The 25,343-nt window shown below is 43.3% G+C and overlaps 1 protein-coding gene across 1 annotated transcript in view; it reads right to left on the bottom strand.

The window, feature by feature from the left end:
- Nucleotides 1-5,751: 5,751 nt before the first annotated feature.
- Nucleotides 5,752-25,343, bottom strand: part of LOC309565088 (cathepsin D-like) — a 35,010-nt gene continuing 15,418 nt past the window's right edge. Inside the window, exons 3-9 of the mRNA XM_082269848.1 lie at nucleotides 23,108-23,231; nucleotides 22,491-22,609; nucleotides 21,873-22,072; nucleotides 16,291-16,413; nucleotides 11,865-12,009; nucleotides 8,803-8,901; nucleotides 5,752-6,097 (exon numbers count right to left, since the gene is read on the bottom strand). Of these exons, the coding sequence (XP_082125974.1) occupies nucleotides 5,936-6,097; nucleotides 8,803-8,901; nucleotides 11,865-12,009; nucleotides 16,291-16,413; nucleotides 21,873-22,072; nucleotides 22,491-22,609; nucleotides 23,108-23,231 (972 nt within the window). The 3' untranslated portion in view covers nucleotides 5,752-5,935. The remainder of the gene's footprint in view (nucleotides 6,098-8,802; nucleotides 8,902-11,864; nucleotides 12,010-16,290; nucleotides 16,414-21,872; nucleotides 22,073-22,490; nucleotides 22,610-23,107; nucleotides 23,232-25,343) is intronic.

The following is a 25,343-nucleotide window of genomic DNA, read 5'->3' as shown; positions in this document are numbered from 1 at the left end:
TGAGTGTACAGCTTGTATAACAGTGTAAATTTGCTGTCCCCTCAAAATAACTCAACACACGGCCATTAATGTCTAAACCGCTGGCAACGAAAGTGAGTACACCCCTAAGTGAAAATGTCCAAATTGGGCCCAATTAGCCATTTTCCCTCCCCAGTGTCATGTGACTCGTTAGTGTTACAAGGTCTCAGGTGTGAATGGGGAGCAGGTGTGTTAAATTTGGTGTTATCGCTCTCACTCTCTCATACTGGTCACTGGAAGTTCAACATGGCATCTCATGGCAAAGAACTCTGAGGATCTGAAAAAAAGAATTGTTGCTCTACATAAAAGATGGCCTAGGCCAGGGCTTCCCAAACTTTTTTGGGCTGAAACCCGCTTTTGAATACAGTTATTTTTTCGGGACCCACTTGCTTGTAATTGAATATTGTAAAGCGCTACAGAATTTGTTGGCGCTATATAAATGCAAATAATAATGCATATTTTCAAAGGAAGGGGGGATATTAAATAAAGTGTTGTCAATTTATTATTGAATACACTTGCCAGATGTTCTAAGTGAGGGGGGTCAGAAACCTGTGGCATGTGTGGCATATAAGCGGAGTTGTAAGTAATCAGCATCCTTATAGACAGTATAAGGCAGGCAGAGGACAGAAATAAACCACCCCAGGACAGTGATCAGCGGGCTATATGGCACTCACCCTCCTTCCTCTCCCAATGGTCCACAGTGAAGGTGAAGCTCCTATTTACCCTCTCCAGCACACCTCACCCAGAGTCTCCATGATGAGGAGCTCTATGCTGGTCTTGGTGTCCTGGCTCTTCTCCTTCAGATCCTCTATTGGGGTCACAGAAGCTGCCATGAACTCCTGACACCGCCGGGCCACCTGGTTCTCCTATGACACAGAGGCTGCCGTCTCTGCCCACTATAGCTGAGAGAATCCCGCCGCCAGTCTAGCCAACACCGCTGCCGCCAGCAGGACGGAGGAGCTGGCTCTGAACCCCATGAACATATATTACATAACAGCCCACATACGTACTCACTGATGCAAGTATCCTCCTCGCGGGAAATGCAGACCAGCCTCCGTAAACTGTGTGGGCAGGGTCCTGAATCCATTGCAATTTGACTGCTCTGGCTCTCTGTAATTTGCGCGGGCTTGCACAGCACAATTTCTCTCAGCGATTTCTGCCTCAGTTCGACGCCCACCAGTGGGTCCCGACCCACGGTGTGGGAACTCCTGGCCTAGGCTATAAGAAGATTGCCAAACCCTGAAACTAAGCTGCAGCATAATGGCCAAGACTATACAGCGATTTAACAGGACAGGTTCCACCCAAAACAGGCCTTGCCATGGTTAACCAAAGAAGTTGAGTGCACGTGCTGAACGTCATATCCAGAGGTTGTCTATGGGAAATAGACGTATGAGTACTGCCAGCATTGCTGCAGAGGTTGAAGGGGTGGGAGGTCAGCCTGTCAGGGCTCAGACCATACGCCACACACTGCATCAAATTGGTCTGCATGGCTGTCATCCCAGAAGGAAGCCTCTTCTAAAGATGATGCACAAGAAAGCCTGCAAACAGTTTGCTGAAGATTACTGGAACCATGTCATGTGGTCTGATGAGACCAAGATAAACTTATTTGGTTCAGGTGGTATCAAGTGTGTGTGGCAGCAACCAGGCGAGGAGTACAAAGACAAGTGTGATGGTGGGAGTGTCATGGTCTGGGGCTGCATGAGTGCTGCCGGCACTGGGGAGTTACATTTAATGGAGGGAACCATGAATGTCAACATGTACTGTGACATACTGAAGCAAAGCATGATCCCCTCCCTTCGGAGACTGGGCCGCAGGGCAGTATTCCAACATGATAACGACCCCAAACACACCTCCAAGATGACCACTGCCTTGCTAAAGAAGCTGAGGGTAAAGGTGATTGACTGGCCAAGCATGTCTCCAGACCTAAACCCTATTGAGCATCTGTGGGGCATCCTCAAATGGAAGGTGGAGGAGCCCAAGGTCTCTAACATCCACCAGCTCCGTGATGTCATCAGGGAGGAGTAGAAGAAGACTCCAGTGGCAACCTGTGAAGCTCTGGTGAACTCCATGCCCAAGGTGCTTAAGGCAGTGCTGGAAAATAATGGTGGCCACACAAAATATTGACACTTTGGGCCCAATTTGGACATTTTCACTTAGGGGTGTACTCACTTTTAGTGCCAGCAGTTTAGACATTAATGGCTGTGTGTTGAGTTATTTTGAGGGGACAGCAAATTTACACTGTTATACAAGTTGTACACTCACTACTTTGTGTCATTTCTTCAGTGTTATCACATGAAAAGATATAATAAAATATTTACAAAAATGTGAGGAGTGTACTCACCTTTGTGAGATACTGTACATTGCTTTATGCAACCTTTTGAACACTGTGTATTGATAGGTGTTTCACATACTATATGGATCAAAAGAACCTTGGTTGTACCGATTGTCATTCATATGGTGATGGAAAACTTAGTGAACAGCTGGGTTCACACTTGTGCGATCACAGACATTGCATGTGATTCGCACTGCATTGCTGTGCAGATCACATGCGATGTCTGTGTGATGCGAATTCAGCCAAACATAGCATCGCATTCGCACCAAAATGGTGTAGGACCCTTTTTTTGCTCTGCACTGGAATCAGATTGCTCAGATTCCTGTACCATTTGACAGTTCACACTGTGCGATTTGATCTGGGGGGTGTCATTAACTTTACATTAACACCCCCAGCGGTTCGCAGATGTCAGTGAACCAGTGTGTGATTCAGGTGCGATGCGGGAACCGGCGTAGGGTTTCCTATATCGCACCAGGACTAAATCTACTGATAAATACAAGCAGAACGTATGTGTGTGCATATACATTATACAAATAGACACATGGCAGGTAGTCCTAATCATACATGGCGGCATAACTTTATCTTCTATTGGTATGACATTGTCTTCTTTCAAGGCTGTTACAACATTTAGAACAGGAATAGGTTCTTCTTTTGGTTTATACAAGAAGCATGGAGACCTAGCAATGATGTCACTGAGTTTAAAAAAGGAAATCTAATTAAAACAGAAAAAGGTTTTAATTAATTATGTCATTAACATGTTGCCGAGGGATAAAAAGTTAATTATGTAATTAACCTGTAGCAGAGGGGTAAAAAGTGACAGGGATGGCAAGACAGAAGCAGATTACACCTTCGCTTTATTGATGTCCTTAAACAGAATTCTATTATATAGTACAAATTAGTGCATGTAAAATAAATAGTGCAAAATACTACATCTTCTAAGATTGCGTTCTTAAATTTTAATGATCTCCATCTGCTACATATTGGTGCTCCAGAAAAAATAAAAAAAGACAGCCTACCTAACATAATACAGTCCTGTTTTCCTTTTCCAAAGTACCATGGTCACAAATAAACCAAAAATCAAAAGGAATCTATGCATAAAATCTTAGCTGAATAAATGTGACAAACATCCGCACTGCTCCAAAAAAAAAAAAAAAAATTACCATATACTGTGTAATATAATTTTCCTCTATAACCATTATCTAGTGCCCATAATCCATTTATTCCCTGATTGAGATATTAAAAAAAAAAAAAAAAGCTGTATTATGACCACTAGATGGCGCTTACAATCATAGCATATATTTAGAGAACACAGAATTTGGCAAGTTTTGTTGCAGCTGTGCAGATATTGGTCACATTCATTTAGAAAACTTTATATATAAACCCCATATTGTTGCAAAGCTGTGCAATTTTATGAAAAAGCTTTTGCTTTCTGAATTCATGCTGTTAATTGGCAGTGGAATTCTGCTCCAAGCCCTTTTAGCATAGATCACATGAAATGTTCAGGGTTTTAGATATTAAACCAGCACTAGAGGAAGCCAAGAGCAGCATTTTCTCCAGGAAACGTTAACATTCTGGCCATCCGAAATTATTCTTTATCATCTCAGTAAGAATGCTGGCAAAACTTTAACTCAAAAGTGGAATTACAGCCGAACACGAACTAGGCTTAAAAATGCCCCTCTCCCCTCCTGCTATCTATCCTGCCTACCCCGTGTAAAAAAAGATCAGTGTACTTACCTATTTTTAGTCCACTTCTGTCCAGACTTGTGATCTTGTGTCAGTGAGTGGCAGCTGCAGGGGAGAGGAGGGAGCACTTGACAATGGCTGGGAAATCCAGGAGCCATGACGTCACTCATGGCCCAGCTGTTGGTGGTGCCCTCTCCCCTGCAGCTGCCACTCACTGATGCAAGGCAGCCAGAGCTGCAGGCTCACACGACTAGACTGGAGCAGAAAAAAAATGAGAAGTTATACAGATCTTTTTTTACACAGGTAAGGCAAGATAGGTAGCATGGGGGGACATTTTTAATCATAGTTCCTGATAGGCTGAAAATAAAAAAATATATAGAATGCACCACTGGTTAGCTGCAATAGATTACACTTTTGTTCTTGGGTTTTGATTTTCTTTATCATTTGAGCAAAGGTCCACTCTTATCTCTGTCCCCACTGCAGACAGCTGCATGGAGTAAGAAAGTCTGAACACAGCAGATCATTATTTAATATAGCAGTCAGTGTATCATTAATACACACAAAGCCCTTTTTCTTGGTGACACATTCACTTTAAAGGAACAGAATATTGAAATCATGATAGATTCCTAAATAGCCAGTTTGATATTATAGAGGAATAAGACACTAAGACAGGCAAACAAATATTTCCTTGTTTCTCTATAAGCTACAGCCACTCCGACTCCATGAACAATGCTTTCTTTTAGAGCGATCGGTATTACGCTGAGAATTAGTATATGGCAGCTCCTACTTTGTTTTTATGGCTTGTAACACTGAAACTATTAAAATCCTTCTAATGCTTTCTTGTCCCAAGCCCCAGCAGGATTCTACTGAGTAGTTGATTCCAATGCACCGATCGGTTCTACGCAATAGTTACTGTCTGGTATAACGCCAGAGATTTTAAAACAATCGTCTACAATTTTATACAGAACAATCCAAATTATTTAGAATTAATAAATAAAATTTCTACTTTTCAAATAAATATTTACATTGCCTAATTTGACCATCTTTAGACATTATTGTAAATTGTTCAAACAACAGAAAAATGCATTCCTCAACAGCCATTCGATTACATTAAGAGGTTGACTGACACACTTGGCAGTCATTTAAGAGTAAAAAAAAAATAAGAAATGTTGCCAAGTAACGCATTACATGGCACATCATCTAAGGCTATCCCGAGAACTCTGAGTCTTGTCATCTGATATGGCCATTAAGGGTCATATCAGGTAATGGCTGAATACAAATTGATGCACCAAGACCTTTGCATACATAGGCCTCCTGGCCAATGATCTTGTGTAAGTTGGGGTTGCTGATGGCTCTGAATTTATGTTTCCAATAAGTGACTTCTGCTTGTCTGAGATAAAGCTGGCATCAGGGATTACTAAAAGAATATGAATGTTCAGCTAAAGCATTGTGTGCTGTATGTATAAGGACCAATGCCATTCCATGTCTTTGGCTAGGCTAGTAGGTGTAGGATATTGCACAGTATTCTAGCCATATAGATGAGTTGGCAGCTGGAGGTTCTGACTGCTGGAGAGATCGCTTAGTAAATGTTGAGGCTGAATGTGCATGATTTTTTTTTTTTTTTTTACAATACAGCCACTCTTGGAGCCGGCCATACCTCAGTAAAAATCTGTTTCAGACAACTAATCACCCCCCCCCCCCCGCCCCAGTATTGGCTGACCAGGAGAAGTTTGCAGAGGTCTTTGACTGTTTGATAAACAATTATCAATTTGTAATTAGTTTTCAGTGGTGATCACATCATATGTATCAATAACCTTAGGCAGGCACATAATCATTGCATTGAGTTCTTGGGAAGATCAGATGACCCAGGGAAAGGTATAGTGATTGTACAGGATGCTTCTATCATTTGGCCTTGGCAAAGCCCACGCGGTCATTAGCCCGGTCGAAGACTGTATAATATTGGCCGATGAAGACATCTCCTAGAATCCACAGGGGTCCGGCTGGAGGAGGAATGTCAAGACCCATAAATCCACTCACACAAATGGATTGGGATCCCTGTTTTACCTGCAGGGGAAATGAAAGTGATTAGACTGGATAACATGCAATGTTCTCAGCATTCCAGGAGAAGCAATACCTGGCCAATGTAAAGACTACTACACTCATTACCTGTAAGCTTAAAGCCTCGTTTACACTAGTAGTTTTTTGCATTCAAACCAGCAGGGCTGAATGAAAAAAAGCTGACAGCTCAGGAGGAGCTGCTGTACTAACTATCCGATGTTAGTACAGCAATCTCCCCTGTTCTATTGTATTCTGACAGGGGGAGTTTGGGCAGTTGCCGTTTGTTGGAGCTGAAGTAGTTAAACATATAGGAGGGTCAGTAGAAGTACACTTGTTAAAAAACACATTCTGTGTACCTTTTCTCTGGTACTGCATCACATATGTGGCCGGTTCACACTAGAATGCAAGCTTTCCTGTGCGGTCCTGCGCATTTCGGTTTTGATAGCGGATTTATTTAATGGACTGCCAAATATACCAGAACGTTGAAAAGGCACTACTTTTCCAGATCGCACCACACCAAACCGCATGGTACTGCAGTACCGTGTGATTTGGTGGCAGCCAGCACGCTGCGTTTGTGAGATGCGTTTGGGGTGCAGCCAGCACCTGCGTGCATCTTGCAAGGGCAGCAAGTTCATGTGTGGTGCCGGAAACTCGCATGTCTGAAATGGACTGGTGATTGTGTGCATCTTGTTACTACTAACATTTGCTTCACATCAGGCTGTGTGTTTTAGGTAGCAAGAAGTGTGTCCCAGCATCACCAGCAGGCAGGACTGGTGCTAGAAATCACAGGGCCCCGTACAGCCTACCTGGCACGCCCCCCCCCCGAATATATCAAGACATTATTTTCACTAAGACGTACAGGGCTTTCTTCTGTAATTGCCCCTCTGCCTGACCGCACCAATTGTCCGTGTTGTTGGGGCTACCCTGTGTGCCCGGGTCCTCTACAGGAGGATTGGTGGTCCCACTATCTGTGGCCCTGCCAGCGGGTATATTCCAGGGTCACCAGATTAAAGCTAAGAAAGGATTAGCAGAGACTGGTGCAGTACAGAAATGTCTGGATGAAAACTAAAACTACTCAGTAAATTCGCTATGCTACTTGTATGCATTTCAAGGACCTAGTGTAAGAGTGCTATCATTTATGTATGTGGTGCTTACTTTCTCACTTAGGCCCCTTCCACACAGGGCTGGCCCTATTGGAGTCGGCTTGCTCAGTGGGGAATTTGTACGCTGATACCCCCAGAGCAGGCGGATGGCTGGTCCGTGTCTGCCACAGCCCGCTCTATTGGGGGAGCGGATGTAAACGGACAGCCTGTCCATTTACACCATTAGAAGTCTTTGCAGACGTGCGCGTAGGGTACGGCGTGCTGACGTCACTGCGCTGCCCTGAGGACGGGCTACACGAGAGCCGGCCGGCTTCTTGAACATGTGAGTTTTTATCTGTATCATGTGAGTGTTATTTTATATTTATTTAATAAATGCTGTACGGTATCACACTATCTAGTCCACTTTTTCTTTATGGTGTATTGAGCTCCATCTTGTGGACAATACTGGCACTACTATCCACTTCTGGCCGTAACCTGGGGGTTTGCTGGAGTTGGGATCTCTTCAGAGTGGTGCTGTGAGGAACCATACATAGAGGCTCATTTATACCAGAATCTGGTAAGGAGACATGCATGTCACTTGTGTGGGAGCACCATGGTGATTAGCATTACAGGATCATTTCCATTCACTTCACTTATTACTTTGATTCTGGAATTTATTTTTGGGACTCTACTAAGTTCTATTATGGACTAACCTTATTTAAATTATTGTTCACCTAATATTCATGTGTTTGTGATTTACGGTCACAATCATTGCACTTTATTTTTTGCTTTTCACTGGTCATTTAGTGTTTTTACTGTTTTAGGTTTATTCATTTATTTACTTATCCATATGTTTGTGTTTCAGTGGTCACCAGATATACACATATTCACTATTTTTGTTGCCCATCTGGCACTTGGTGCTCATTTATTATTATTATTTTTGGGTGTATTTCCATACTCACTCTAATACTATTGTGATTGGTGTATTGCACATACCCATCAGTTCTCATTAGCGCAGCTTTTTTTTTAATTTATTTTTTTATTTACTTTTTGTGTTTGGTGTTGTCTCACTTCAAGCTGCTGCTTTATAGTATCCTTTATTGCTAACGCAATTTACACCTGACTGCCATCTGATCCCTTTTCAGCGGATAGGATTGGATGTCGGCAGGTGTCAAGGCACACATGTCCGTTTACACCCACTGCTCCATAGAGGAGAATGGAGGGTCTGATTGCATCCATCTGAACAACTGACACGGACCTGAACAGTCTTCTAGTATGAAAGGGGCCTTTAGGCAAATGCTGGCTGGCGCCCCCCCCCAGCCCCAATTACTTGCTTCTAAATCAATCACATCAATAATTGTTACAGGGAAAATCTACAATCTAAAATGTCCTTAAATATGAAAGAGAATACATTACAAAAGCAGAAGAGGTCATACAGATTTTAGGGGCAGCCGGTTTAAAAATCAACCCAGCGCTACTAAGGAGAACTACCATCTCACACAGGTGAGGTTTGCCCCATATATTCATACCACGGCTGTATCATCATTTCAGTTTACATAAATTATCAATATTCCTCTTGAAGGGTATGATTTGTAACTCTAAGTGATAACAGAAATAATGATTTCTTACCTTCATAATATACTGTTCCCCGGTCAGGGTGTAAGCTTTTCCTCCAAGTGTCAAAGAAATGACAGGCAAAGAAGGCACCTGATCACACTGGACCATATACTGTGAAAGATACATTTTACATTACATCAGTAACAAAATTCAGAATAAAATTAAAATTTCCATCAAGTTTTCGAACCTATTTGAAACACAAGATACACACTCCCATCAAACATCTAAAAACAAATAATTATATATATATATATATATATATATATATATATATATATATATATATATATACACACACACACACATACACACATACACATTTATTATTATTATATAGGATTTATATAGCGCCGACAGTTTACGCAGAGCTTTACAACTTGAGGGTAGACAGTACAAATACAATACACTTTAAAACAGTTTAAAACAGTAGGAATCAGAGAGCCCTGCTCGTTAGAGCTTACATATACACACATATACATACAGTATAATCACTTTTTGTACTATTAAAAAGGGGCTTTTTTTATTGTCGTCTGTGTCCCCATATGACAGATTCTGCTCCCTTCCTCTTTTGTTGCAGGCACAGGAAGTGAGAAGAAATCTTCCTAATGGGTGCATAGGTACCAGTAAATCCTTGAGAAATTATAGGGATTATTTGCAATAGCTATATGAATGCTGAGACATTCGCACAGTGATTTTTTTTTTCTGCATTTTTTTTGCAATTATAAGATTTTTTTTTTTAGATTTTATCGAAAAAGCGTGGCAGCGGCTCAGTGCTACAACACATAATGCAAATCATTTTTTTTTCCCATAAAACAGACCCCCTAGGTGTCCCCATTTACCTTTGTATTACTATTTGGGTGTTTCATAGATTTTCTTTTTTTAAATAACCACACAAAGTTACTAAATTTGGTAGAAACAGCCTGCCCCCTGGAGGTTAGGTCAGTCCACCCACCTTTCCCTTATCCAATGAGCACACTTATTTTGCTACTCCGGTGCTTCCATCAGACAGGGTATTTGTGGGTGGGGGAAGTTTAATCCTTGAGGGGCAAAACATCCCCCTCCCCACCATTTTGGATAGGCTAAGTGTTATAAAATCTGCGTCCCAATAGGGAGATTTCCCTCGACTTCCTGTTCCTTAGACACCACAGGAAGTGAGAGGAACTCACTGCAAATTAAAGGGAATCCTTTGGCCTCCCATCCCCAGTTCACCAGAACTAGTGTCCCAGTTGGAAGATTTGCCCTTCCTGTTCTGGAATTTCTTTTACTTTCCACAATGACAGTAAAACAGGACAAATAGAGAGGGTGAATCTCCCTAACAGGGGCAGAAGCAGCAAGAAAAACCTGATATGTATTCCAATCCATCTCCACCAAAACTAAAGTTTTACCTTTATATACCTTAAATAAAGTAAAGCCAGGATCACAGTGGTGCAATGAAGGTGGGTTTCCTGGCTAATAAAATGGCATGCGCCTTCTACTGCCAGCTCATGGGCAGACCAAATCCATGCCAAATAGGCTTTAAATGCTAATTTTTTAGTCAGGTTTGTGTATCAAAATTGCACTATACACACATTGATCAGCCATAACATTACGACCACCCACCTAATACTGAGTAGGTCTCACTTTTACTGCTAAAACAGCCTTGACCCATTGAGTAATGGACTGCAAAGTAACATCAACATGAAAGGCAGGACCCATAGTTTTCCAGAAGAACATTGCCAAGAGCATCACACTTCCTCCGCCTGTTTGCCTTCTTTCTCTGGCACATCTCCATGTTTGAGGCCAGGTCGTGCTAAAGGAGGTGAGCGGCAGGCAAGCATAGACACAGCTTGCTGACATCACCGCCTGCATCACTGCTGTAGGGTCCGTCTCCAGATTTTTATAGCAAGGAACCCAGTATCAACGGCCCATGTGCCGGTTTTCAATTTCCCATACCTACTGAGGCAGTAGCTACAGTGACAAGCTGCATCTGGTGGCAGGCTACAGTGACAAGCTGCATCTGGTGGCAGGCTACAGTGACAAGTTGCATCTGGTGGCAGGCTACAGTGACAAGCTGCATCTGGTGGCAGGCTACAGTGGCAAGTGACAACCTGCACTACAGTGAATTTAACCATTTTAATATATTTTACAATGTAATAATAGTATAATGCTCTTCAATATCATCCTGACATCATATTATCCATGGTGTCGGGATAATAGAAGCGCTTACAACAACACCGTTTTTTCTTCCTTGAACCACTTCTGGTAGGTGCTGACTAGAGCAGACCGGAATCATCCCACAAGAGCTATAGTTTTGGAGTTTCTCTGAACCAGTTGTCAACCCATTACAATTTGGCCCTTGTCAAAGTCGCTCACAATAATATCAATTTTGGGGACAACGTTTACTTGGTGCCTAATATATACCACTCACGTTCAGGTGCCATTGTAACAAGATTATCAATGTTATTCATTTTATCCTTCAGTGGTTGCAATGTTATAGCTGATTTATGAATGTACTGTATATTTTACATCATATGGAGAAAGGAAATGTATCCCCAATATCTACAATCCAATATTTACAAGTTAGTGATCAAGATATTATTCTGATCCTCTCTTTAGGGCTCTTTCACACGGGCGTTCCGATCAGATCCGTCTGTCAGTTTTTTAGGCGGATCTGATCGGATGCCCCATTCAGCCCTATGGAGCAGCGGATGTCAGTGGTGACATGTCCGCTGACACCCGCATCCGATCCTGTCCGTGAATTCCGGACGGATGGAAACCCTATTTTCCATCCATTCTGGGGATCGGATGGGATCAGATGAGAGCGAACAGGCGGTCCGCTCTCATCCGATTCCCCATAGAGAGCAGCGGGGCTCTGACATCTCCCTCTCCAACACGGAGTGCGGAAACGGAGGTGTCATCCGCCGGCTCAGCGGGGATCAGTGGATCTATCCCCGCTGAGCAGAGCATGGTCCACAACGGAATGCGGACCGTGTGAAAGGGGCCTTACACTTATAGTGGCCGGTCAAAATTTGCAGTGGAGGATAAAAAAACATGTCCGTATACTTTGGTGTGCACATTAATTAATGGTACCTCACCTCTCCCTGAGTTAGAGGTGTAGCTCCAATGGCTTTTTGAAGTGCAACAACTTCATCCTTTGGACCAGTGATCAGGGAGGTTCCAGTATCCACAATGGCTGCACAGCCTCCTTTACATAGAGTGAGTTGTTGACCAACATCAATCCTGCAAAACACAACACATACAGAGATCTCTTACTTGACTGATCAGCCAATTTTTAGTAACGATCAAATTCTGAACCTAAACAGACAGCACAATCTGTAATGTGGGTGAAAGAAATCTGTAAGGTAAAAAACAACTTCTAGGTGCTTTTAAAAAATTTCCTTTTCCCCATCGACAGTGCCACCAGCTGTTTAAAAAGAAAACAGCAATGCTATTTTTTTGAGATACAGAACTACGAGGTGTGTCTAAAAAGTTTGGTGAATGGTCTGCTCAAAGGAAACATGTGCAAGGTACGCACATGCACATGGCTAGCCAGAGACACTTCGAGATGTTCCACCTAGCGTGGAGTACGTGACCATCAGGGTAAACCCTCTGCGGGCAGTCGAACATTGTCAGTTTGAGAGGAAGGGTCACAGTGCAATGGAACAACGAGTGAACATCAAGTTCTGCTACAAATTGGGGAAAATGGCAACGGAGAAGCATGAAATGTTGAAGCAAGTGTACGGGACGGCAGCCGTGAGCAGAAAATGTTTTTACGACCGGTTAAAAAGCTTTCGCGAAGGGAAGAATATAACTGAGGATGAGCCATGTCCGGTTTGGCCATCGACAAGTAGAACCCCAAACAGGATCGAGCGAGTTCAACAAATGCTGGCACGAGATCGGCGACTGAGTCTACGATTGATGGCAGAGGAATGGAGTATTAGCAAGGACATTGTGCGCACCATTGTCAGTAAAGATTTGGGAAAGCGGAAGATCTGTTCGCAGTTTGTGCCGCACAAGCTGACAGACAAACAGAAGCAATGAAAAACGAATGGAAACCTCTGGAGATTTTATCACCATCTGTGACCAGGATCCATCCTTTCTACAAACCAACTTTTTAGGGGAATAAGACCTGGTGCTACCACTTCGATGCGGAATCCAAGCGGCAATCAAAGGAATGGCGTTCAGCGTCTTCGCCGCCACCCTGCTGACTTCTGTTTCTCCGCCTGAAGAGCGTCATGAAAGGCGCAAGTTTAGCGGACATGGCGGCAATCCAAAAATGTGTGACTGATTTTGCCATTGATTCCTAAGGATGCCTTTGCTGACAGTTTCCAGAAGATTTATGAACGTTGCCAAAAAAGCGTTGATGGCGATTAATTTAAAGGCCAATAAAAGGTTATTTGTTTTCGGATACCATTCGCCAAACTTTTTTAGATACACCTTGTATTCCTACCAGTAAGTCCTCTCTCTAATTGAAACCACATCCCAAGATTACATTTAATCATACAATCAAATTTAATGAGATTTTTAAAGGTGTCACACATAGGAAATTATATAGTATATTGTCATTAAAATCAAGTGTTTCATTTAAAGTCAAAAGAAAAATAAAATCTGCCCTTGTTACATAGTCAGGTTGAAAATGACACAAGTCCATCTAACAAGGGGTGTATCCTGTTCTGCTGTATTCTGGTTTAGTAGAAATCTTTTGCCTATAATACCCCACCACAATCCCTACTGCCATAATCTTCCGGTGCGGTGGGGTAAATAGAACCCAGGGAGCCCTGACAAGCTGGCATCAAGAGAGCTGGGTCATGTGACAACTGTATATTGATTAGAAAGAAGGTACTTAGATGATTTTGTTTTTATTAAAATAATGCAGTGCCATCATCCATATACAGAACAGAAAGAGAAGGGAAAATGTGTGTTTAGTATCACCTTAACTATCATATTTTGAGAATGGAAAAGAACATTTTCCAAAATGTGTTGATGGTTACAAATTAGTCAAAGGGTAGTCTTTTCTTTAACATGTTTCCCTGATTTTATTTGCTTCTTCAGAAAGTAGGGGAGATCTCCATTAATACTAGGGACATGCATAACTTGCAAATGGATAATTAAAAATTGAGAATTTGCTGTATTGTGAATATATTATTGTACACTAATATTGTCACACTGTACTTGTAAAGTGTCATTAACCACTTGCCTACCGGGCACTTTCACCCTCTTCCTGCCCAGGCCAATTTTCAGCTTTCAGTGCTCTCACGCTTTGAATGACAATTGCGCGGTCATGCTACACTGTACCCATATGAAATTTTTATCATTTTTTTCACACAAATAGAGCTTTCTTTTGGTGGTATTTAATCATCTCTGGGTTTTTTATTTCTTACAAAAAAAAAAAGAAAAATACAGAAAATTTTGAAAAAAAAAAAAAAAGTTTTTCTTATTTTCTGCGAGTAAATTTTGAAAATAAATACATTTTTCTCCTTCACTGATGTGCGCTGATGAGGCGGCACTGATGGGCACTGATAGGCTGCACTGATGGGCACTGATGAGGTGACACTTATGGGCACTGATGAGGTGACACTTATGGGCACTGATGAGGTGGCACTGATGAGGAGGTACTAATATGCCGCACTGATGAGCACTGATCGGCGGCACTAATGAGCACTGATAGGTGGCACTGCTGGGCACTGAGAGGTGGCACTGCTGGACACTGATGGGTGGCACAGATGGACACTGATGGGTGGCACTGATGGGCAGCACCATCAGTGCCCACACTCAGTGCCCATAGTGCTGCTAGTCAGTGCCCATCAGTGCCTACATGAGCAGGCACTGATGGGCACTGACTGGCAGCACTATGGGCACTGATTGTGGGCACTGATGGGGGGCACTGATGGAGGGCACTGTGGGCACTGATGGTGGGCACTTATTGTATTTTATTTACCTCTGTTGTAATCAGGGCACTGGTGATCAGTGCCCTGATTACATTTTTCTGTGTCCCCTAACGGCTGATCGGCTCTGCTCCTTCCTCACACGCAGTCTCTGTGTGAGGAAGGAGAGTTGGCGATGAGAGATGATCTCATATATTTACATATGAGATCATCTCTTATTGCATGGGCCGATCACGTGGTAAATGGCCGCTGTGATTGGCCATTTACCACGATCTGTGATTGGCTGTGTCCAAGGGACACGGCCGCACAGATTTTTCCCCGATGCATGCTCGTATAAAGACGGCCTCCCGGAAATTAGAGCCCGCGCTGTAGCCGTCTTTCGGCTATAGCGCGGGCCGGAAGAAGTTAAACCCACATTGTAAAAAAATAAAACACTATCAATAAATGGTGTGTTACATGCTGTTCATACTCACTCAGTCACTATGAGATTTGTTTTTTGGTATTCTGCAATAAACCTGGTTGATCCTGCTCTTCTCCATCTCCACTTTCTGTCCAAGTCCCCACTGCATCTAGGGATTTTGCAGAGCAGTGTTGGCAGCTCTGCACATGCTCAGTTTTCAGCGAGTTTCTATGCTGAGCAATTCCTCCCTATTACATCTGAGCAGCCCATGTAACTATAGAGTCACACATGCAGGCTTATACACAATGGTAAATGACAGCCTACTCCCTCCCTCCTCCTTCATGCCCACTAACCAGCTAAACATATTGGAGGCAGGATATTACATGTAGATTGATGGAGGCTCCACCTCCCTCTTATTCTAAGACACAGGCTGGAGGGGCGTAACAAGGCCTGTGACTGGCATAAATCCACCACACCATGTTATTGCCAAAAAATGATAAAGATTTGATTTCAAATATATATTTAAAATTAAAATTTAAAACAGTTTATTGATATTAATTATTTTTTTTTTTACTCTGTATTCCAAAGGCTGTTTTTATTTGTATTTATTTTAAACATGTGACCAGCAGCAGAGGACTAGAAGCTCCTCCTGCTTAGGTTTCCCTGCAGAAAGGCTGGGAGATGTCTGGGTCATGTGACAGCTGTAAATCGATTAGGAAAAAAGGTAATTAGATGTTTTTTTTTTTTTTATTAAAATAATTACAGTGCGGTCATTACACATACAGTATAATTTTAAAGAAATCTCCCCTACTTTTTGAAGAAGCAGATTAAATCTGGGAAACGCAAGAAACTACTATTCTTCAAGTAATTTGTAACCATTAATGTATTTTGGAAAGATGATTTTTCCTTTCTCAGAATATACTAGCTAGGGGGAATGGGTAATAATATGTACATGGGGAGACATTTTGTTTTCTATCATAATATATATATGATGCTGCAAGAATCAACCTTTGGAGGATAACTGCTTTGATTTAATTTTATTATTATACTGAATAAAAATAATTTTTTTTTTAATGTGCAGCACCCTAAAAATCGCACTATAAAATTGTATGTTCTAACTTGCTACTATCAATAGATCTGGAAAGAGCAGAAGAATGAAAAAGACTCTTTAAATTAAGATAATGAAAATCACATAGGAAAAGAGACAACAAAAAGGAAAGTAATGTTGCTACTTACTGGTCCATATGAATTTCCCAGTAGGCTTTGCGGGTAATATTGAGGTAGTTAAAATTTCCAGTGTAATATTTAGGATCTGTGCCTCCTAGTAAAAGCTCACCACCAGGCTGAGATTCTGGGTCCCTGAAGGAAGATGAAAAGAATTTACTTTAGGTCCTAGGCCCATGTTATTTGGGCTTCCAGCAGATCTCATGCCAAAACTAAAGATAATCATTTTGTGTAAAGCATTCGCCAGCATTTACAAACACATCCTCATAATGCAAAAAATAGAAAAAATGTTAGCAAGGCCCCTTTCACACATGTGGGACTACAAAGTTGCATAACAAGTCATACCCCATGAGTACCATTTATATCTGTGTGACTTCAAAGTAATCCCTGCTCTACTTTGGTCCTATTTTGATGTGACTTGAAGTCCAAAGACCTCAAGTTTACACAGGCATTGTTTCAAGTCGCGTGACTTTCAGGTAGTACGAGTGTGAAAGGGGCCTAAGGGCACATTCACAATGCTGTACATTAGAGCGTATGGCCATACACCGCAAAATCCGCAACATATTTTAGCTCATTGTACAATTTTACAGCTGGACACAGGGAATTCTTCAAAAAAGTGTCAATGGGCTAAATTAAATTTCAGCGGTGGCTCCGGGGCGCCACAAACGATTTTACTTTAAAACAGCCGTAAGTTGCAATGTACAGCCATGTGCAAGAGTTCTGAATGTGCCCATTATATATAGCAGGTGGAAAAACACAAAGCTTTCCAAATAAACTAATCTACCCTGCATGCTATCTTGTATCCCTCCTGTAGAAATTGTGAGATTGGTACTCATATCTTGTGTGCTGTAGTCTAGGCTTAAGAAAAGCATTAATTAAAGTCATTCTTCTGCACAGCGAGGATGAAGGGAGCCATCCATCTCTAGAGAACAGAATGGAATAAGAGCAATCAATCACTTTGCCGGGTGCACCTAAGGAGTGACACCCACAGCTTTTCCCTGTTAAGGAGAAAGAGGACACTTATTGCTGCAGAGTAAAGGAGATATACATTGCGGTGCCCAATGAACAAGAATTTAGATTGTAAGCTCCTTGAGGGCAGGGACTGATGTGAATGTGCAACGTATATGTAAAGCGCTGCGTAAATTGACAGCGCTATATAAGAACCTGAAATAATAATAATAACTAGAACATGCATTGGTTTTTCCAAACTGCTAAAAAGTGCTCCTGTTCTAGACACAAGGGGGAAAGCTTAAACTTAATATATATCTATGCAGAGGCGTAACTAGAACCTTCAGGGCCCCGGTGCAAGAAACCATGAAGGGCCCCCCGGACCCCTGGCTGGGGCCCTTCCCTTCAAGCCTGGGGCTCTCCCACTGATCCTGGGGCCCTTTACTCTCGTTGCGGGGCCCTTTATTATGGCAGTGGGACCCTTTCACAAGATCTGCAGTGGGCCCCCTTCCTGCCATCTTGGGTCCTCCCATGGTGGTGGAATGCCAGGGCCCAGGTGCAAGTGTGACCTTTGTGATCCTGCTAGTTCACCCACTCGTGTCAGTAGTTTTTATTTTTTGGTATTTTATTTGTATTATTTTTATCATTTTATTTTTTTTGACAATGTCACTGATTATGACTCTGTCCATTCAGAAAAGGAAGGAGCTGGTAAATTATATATTTACCGACCCCTTCCTGGTTCTCTATTGTGTCATCCTATCTTACCCTATCCAGGTGTACAGGGGAGCCGCACAGGCCCCCTGGAGCATGGGGCCCGGTTGAAATTGCAACCCCTGCAGTTACGCCCCTGTATCTATGCACACAAACATTTAGGACTGTCTGACACTGTTGTGCCCACTGAATTACTGCATTTAAAGGCAGGTTGTGCAGGGCACAGTCAGTGTTGGGGTAGTTACTCAAAAAATGTAACTAGTTACTAGTTACTAGTTACTTCTGTAAATTGTAATGAGATTACTTTACTAGTTACTGCATTTGAAAAGTAACTTCACTACTTATTACTTTACTTTCTTCTTTCATAATTGACCGTGTAGAAGAAGATACAGGACACTCTTTCTGCATAGAGTTTATTGTATAAACACAGGCTTTGAGAAAAATGAGAACAAAACCTGAAAAAACAGAATAAAACATAAAGTGCAACAAAAAGTCATAAACTTCATCCCTCTCTATTCTTCTAAATAACGATTGTATCGCACGGCTTGGGTAACGCAGGAAAGCGCGTTCCTATAGCCTAGTAAAGTAGTGTAGTTACTTCTTATAGCCTAGTAAAGTAGTGTAGTTACCAATATTAGTATTGTAACTAGTTACTTTACTTAGTTACCAAAAAAAGTAATTTAGTTACTGTAATTAGTTACTTTGTAACTAGTTACCCCCAACACTGGGCACAGTGCACAGTGCATTTCAATCTTGATACTTCTTTGTATCAGTCCAATGTTTTGGTACATATAGGCCCCACAATTGACACAAGTGTGCTGCCTCTTCTATTTCCACAGGCTTTGGTGAGTCCTGAATGAATCTCTAATACCTGAACTAATGTGGCGATTAATGTGAATAATGTTCCAATATACTGAATTTTGGATCCAATTTATCCCCACACAGGGACAATTAGACTTTTGGACTAAAATGGAACTTAAGGCAAAACTATCATCTCAGGATCTCTATTATATATCCCAAAAATATGTCCTACTCTGCTGTAGTAGCTACAAGCATCCCTGATTTGTATAGTACAGGGGTGTCTAACGCACAGCCCCAAAGAGTTTGGCATGGCAGCCTTGGAACATCTGGAGAGACACCGGGGATGCTGTGCAAGCGTGCAAGTCGTGGCAGCCGACACAGTCAAGCCCAGCAAATGCATGTCTGGAGGGATGTCAGGGCTTCCATGTTAGCAATCGCACCGGAAGCAGGGAACGCGGGGAATGCAAGGGGAGTAAATCCTGCATTTCCAGATCTAAGGGGAGTGCTGTGCCCCCCCCCCCCCCAGATTTCAATTGCACCACCCCCCAAAAGCCTTCTTCTACTTCCCCACACAGCACATACATTCACACCAGTGAGTAGGACCGGTACGAATTATAGCGGCAGTTATTCCTGCGGCTCTCAGCAGGTAGGTGCAGCCGCCAGCTCCGTTCACTATGACAGCTGTGAATAGGTGCAGCTGCCAGCAGCCTCTCTGCACAGCCAAAAACCTTCAGGTAATCGCTGGCTTTGCAGAGTGCTGCGAATAGGTGCGGCCACCGGCCACCTGTCATAGTGCACGGGGTCGGCGGCCACACCTACCCACCGGGAGCCACAGGAAGAACTGCACATCAGCTATTCTGTATTTTATGTGTGGCCCAAGACAATCCCTCTTCTTCCAATGTAGCCCAGGAAGGTCAAAAGGTTGGACACCCCTGGTATAGTACAATATCCTTACTAGGGCTGTAACGAACAATTAATTTGTCTGTCAACTAATCTATCGATTATTTTTACGATTAGTCGACTTATCTAACGATTATTTAAATTTTTAGTTTTTTTGCTTAATTTAGTGTTTTTTTGATTACCTAATTAATCCTGTAATTAATACAGACCCCTCAGTAAGCCCCCCTCCCACTACAGACCCCTCAGTAAGCCCCCCTCCCAGTACAGACCCCCACAGTAAGCCCTCCCACCTAGTACAGACCACTTAGTAAGCCCCCCTCCCAGTGCAGACCCCTCAGTAAGCCCTTCCACCTAGTACAGACCACTTAGTAAGCCCCCCTCCCAGTGCAGACCCCTCAGTAAGCCCTTCCACCTAGTACAGACCACTTAGTAAGCCCCCTCCCAGTACAGACCCCTCAGTAAGCCCTCCCACCTAGTACAGACCACTTAATAAGCCCCCCCCTCCCAGTACAGACCCCTCAGTAAGCCCTCCACCTAGTACATACCACTTACTAAGCCCCCCCTCCCAGTACAGACCCCTCAGTAAGCCCTCCCACCTAGTACATACCACTTACTAAGCCCCCCCTCCCAGTACAGACCCCTCAGTAAGCCCTCCCACCTAGTACATACCACTTACTAAGCCCCCCCCCCCAGTACAGACCCCTCAGTAAGCCCTCCCACCTAGTACAGACCACTTACTAAACCCCCCTCCCAGTACAGACCCCTCAGTAAGCCCTCCCACCCAGTACAGACCACTTAGTAAGCCCCCCTCCCAGTGCAGACCCCTCAGAAAGCCCTCCCACCTAGTACAGTATGTACTGGGTGGGAGGGCTTACTGAGGGGTCTGCACTGGGAGGGGGGGCTTACTAAGGGGTCTGTACTAGGTGGGAGGGCTTACTGAGGGGTCTGTACTGGAAGGGGGGGCTTACTAAGTGGTCTGTACTGTACAGACCACTTAGTAAGCCCCCCTCCCAGTACACTAGTACAGACCCCTCAGTAAGCCCTCCAACCTAGTACAGACCCCTTAGTAAGCCCCCCCTCCCAGTACAGACCCCTTAGTAAGCCCCCCCTCCCAGTACAGACCCCCCAGTAAGCCCTCCCACCCAGTACAGACTCCTTAGTAAGCCCCCCTCCCAGTGCAGACCCCTCAGTAAGCCCTCCCACCTAGTACAGGGCTTACTGAGGGGTCTGCACTGGGAGGGGGGCTTACTAAGGGGTCTGTACTGGGTGGAAGGGCTTACTGAGGGGTCTGCACTGGGAGGGGGGGCTTACTAATTGGTCTGTACTGGGTGGGAGGGCTTACTGAGGGGTCTGCACTGGAAGGGGGGCTTACTAAGTGGTCTGTACTGTACAGACCACTTAGTAAGCCCCCCTCCCAGTACACTAGTACAGACCCCTCAGTAAGCCCTCCAACCTAGTACAGACCCCTTAGTAAGCCCCCCTCCCAGTGCAGACCCCTCAGTAAGCCCTCCCACCTAGTACAGACTGTACTAGGTGGGAGGGCTTACTGAGGGGTCTGCACTGGGAGGGGGGGCTTACTAAGGGGTCTGTACTGGGTGGGAGGGCTTACTGGGGGGTCTGTACTGGGAGGGGGGCTTACTAAGTGGTCTGTACTGTACAGACCACTTAGTAAGCCCCCCTCCCAGTACAGACCCCCCAGTAAGCCCTCCCACCTAGTACAGACCATTACAAGCCGGTGTAGCGCCGCAAATGTGACATGTCTAAGTAGCTGGGTGATCGGGGGAGGATGGCGAATGTGTGTTGCGGCAGAAGCTGTGGCAGTACAGGGAGTACAGGGGTGCTGAAGACGGTCAGCACTCACCTCTCGTCTCCGACGGAGCCCGGCGGGGGAATTTCACCCGGCCGGCAATGCTTCAAGCGGCGCGGCGGCCAGCCGGGGGCGTGTGACGTCACGCGTTGACGCTTTTTCCGCACGTCGACGATTTTTTGTAGTCGACGAGTCGTGGCAGCCCTAATCCTTACCTCCAAAATCAATAGTAATGTTACTTGCCAGTCTGTGGCTGACAAGAAAAATGGCCACCACTTGATCCTTTTTGGATCACCCCACACACACTGGGCGTAATCAGAGTGATCAGCTCAGAAAGGATATATTAAATAGGAAAAATTTACATAGACATGTCAATGCCACACATGGGTTGAAATGTCATACCAAACAAAACAATTACACATCTTACCTATTTAGGTAGAAGGAGAATATGTTGTTTTCGATCAGCTTCTGTTGCATGATATTATCAAACACAGGCGGAGCGCCATCAACAGAGATTCGTGGGTATGCCATGCCCAATATCCCATCAAATTTGGCTGCAATAAAGGTAACACCAGGCTGCTTGATGGCTTCCCCAAAAAGTTGTCCTTTCACGGCAAGGTTGCCAATCTGAGAAATATTAGAAGGTAATGAAGGATTGTGCATTAACCGTGAACACTTCCAAATATATAATTGGCCTGGGTTTATAGGGAAAGTGGGGTTAATTTACTAAAACTGGAGAGAGTAAAATCTGGTGCAGCTCTGTGCAGAAGCCAATTAGCTTCCAGGTTTTTTGTCAAAGCTTAATTGAACAAGCTGAAGTTAGAAGCTGTTTGGCTACTATGCACAGCTGCACCAGATTTTCACTCTCCAGTTTTAGGGAATCAACCCCAAGGTGTCACCCATAGCAACAACCAGATTGTTTTTTCATTTTTCACTAAGCTGTTCTAAAGCAAGGAACTCTGGAATCTGATTTCCTAGTATGGGCAATAAATAAGAAACGCAATGGCAGTATATTTCCTTCTCTAGAACAGGTGGGAAATCTTACCGTGACAGTGTCCTGACTCAGGTACCCAGACAAGCTCCCGCTGCCATACTGGATGGAGAATTCTGTACCGTTCTTTACATAGGTGGAAGATTTGGAAGAATCATACTTGTTGTGTATTACTAGAATATAAGAAAACAACACTTTCTTTTAAAACCAAACTTTATCTATATATTATTAATTATAAATGTGGATAAAGAGGGGACATGATAGCAATTTACAAATACCTCAATGGTAATCCCAGCATTAATAAAAATTGATTTAGTCTCAGGTAATGTATGAGGACATGTGGCCACACAATGAGATTGGAGAAGCGGTTTAATCTTAAGCTGTGTAGGGGGGCTTTTCAATGTCAGGGCAGTAAGAATGTGGAGCGCTCTTCCACAATTGGTGGTATCAGCCAGGAGTATTAAAACTTTTAAAAGACTCTTGGACGTGCATTTCAAAGAACAGAATATACAGGGATATGGGAAAACGATTATGGTCACTGACACACACACACCGACACAGGTTGAACTGGATGGACTATTGTCTTTATTGAACCTTAACTACTAAGTTACTAAGTGGAGATACCATGTTAAGACTTTAAATGACATGTGTGTAAGGGAAGTGCTACTCACAGCAGGCAATGTCCAGCAAGGAGCAGTGGATGGAGGGGACCCACAGGTTAGATGATCCAGTGTCAAACACTACTGTGAACTTCTGTGGAGGAGTTCCAATGCCAATCTCACCATAGTACTGAGCCTAGACAAAAGGGGCAGATGAGTTGTTAAAATGCAATATTGGTAAAGATATAGATGCATCAAAATTCTACTTCAAGCTGAAAGGTTCCTGGCTTAAATGAAACCTGTCAGGAGAGAAACATGGATTCTGACATTGCTGACCTCTCCTGAAAATGCACAGGGCTTGGCTGCATAGTTGACCCTCTTGCCTCAATACTTTAGTCACTTACCTGGCACAGGTCACAAGTGCCATCCTGTATTTTGACTGCTTTATTCCTGTGGATGTTTGTAAGTGTACTCCTGTATTCTTAATAAATTGTCCATAACAGTTTTACACTATGTCCATGTTGCTTGGTTTATCCCTTTATATACATCTGTCAGTGGGATTTCCTGGCAACCTCATTGGAGAACTGTGTGGATTCCTGCCTTGGTTCATCCGGTGATCCACCCACGTTGGGGGACATTCATGTCATTCGGCTTGTATGACCCATTTACTATATTGTAACTTGGGTTCATACATTCTGGTTGAGCGCATTCAGTTTCTGTTGGTATGGGGATCTTCTGAATTCACTATCACCTGTGACAGGAAGTCAGGTAAAATATGTGGATGTAGTCACAGCCTGGAGATACATTTCCACCTGGTTTAGAAAATTCACCAATTACTATAGGGTGTCGGCTGCAAAGGTAGCCAGAACTGTCTAAGGACGGTGAACAGACTTCAGCTGTTCAGAATGAGGAAATGAAGGCCTCTATAATTGGTCCAAAGGAAGTCTATAGATTGCTGCCTCCTGATGCTGTGTGAAGCTGGGGAGAGGAGGACAGTCAGATGTGTGCCTCCTGACGCTGTGTGAGCATGGGAGAAGACCTCCTGGAGCGATGTGCGCTGAGGAGGGTAAAAAGTGTGAAGACTTCTCAAGGTGAGAAAATGAACTATTTCTATGTGGAAGAAATAAATGAACTGTTTGCTATGTGAAGAGACAAGCAAAGGGACATGTTCAATGTGAAGAGGAAAAGGGACATGATCAATGGACATTTGTTGTGTGAAGAAAAAACATGGACTATTGAGTGTCTGCTGTAGGATCAGCAAAGTTTGCCCAACAGTAGGTTAGAGACAGACTCCGTAGGTAGGTTCCTGTATGTGAGAAGGTAGCCGCCCACAGTGGCAAGGATTTATTTTGTGTTTTATTTTTATTTTGATGTTTTTGAGGCTTGCACTTGTGTGAAGTAAATTGCAAGAATAAACCAAACTGTTGTTTGCAACCACTTCTCGGCTATCTCCCTGTGTAACGAACCCCCCCAAAGGGGTCATCCACGCCCGCCACCGAGCTAATCTCCCACACACCCTATGATGTCTATGGATGTTTCATTTACACCTGGGACTTTGTTTTATATGCATTAATGTATATTTCACAGGACTCAAGTCTTTGTTTTTATTGATCTTTTTATTGATCCAATTGTGTTTGAATAATATCTCACATTTATTATTGTGGCATTTTTGTTGTGTCACGTTTAGCGCTGCACTGTATTTTTTTCTTTTTCTTTACAGCTAAGCTCATCAGGTTTTCTAACTTTTGGTTCGTATTCCTAATCAGCCTACCTCTGCCGGACCCAGTGACTACAATTTTTTTAATTATTTACATCAAACTAGTAGTGGCAAGAACCCCAGACATTACAAAAAAAATATTCAGAAGGTAAAAGTTTTATCCCATTTTAGATTGTTTAAAATATTACACATTTTTTGTTATTCTTTAAGGTGCCAGTAGTTATTTAGACACTGACAGCTTGTACTAACGAGCATCAGCTACCCAAGTTAAAAATCAATTTTATTGCTCAAAGGGTGATACACAGCAATGGGCTTGCTGACACAATCAGTAGCACCTTACCACCATCCCTGATCTAGACAGTGGCAGGACAAGGTCATCTAGAGCCCAGGGCGAACATGCCAAACTGCACCCCCCCCCAAATGTATCAAAACCCCCCACAAAAACACTGAACACTAATCTGCATGCTTACCCCAAACTAAGCATAAATGCCCCCTCCCCATAAAAATTCCCCCCTCCAACACAAATCCTCTACCCATATTCCAACAAAAAATCACCACTCTTAGCACTCTACCCCCCCCCCCCACACAAAT

Source organism: Pelophylax lessonae, assembly GCF_965119305.1.
Source record: "Pelophylax lessonae genome assembly, chromosome: 10".
In the NCBI taxonomy this organism is placed as follows: domain Eukaryota; kingdom Metazoa; phylum Chordata; class Amphibia; order Anura; family Ranidae; genus Pelophylax; species Pelophylax lessonae.
This window is presented reverse-complemented; position numbering and strand designations above follow the sequence as displayed.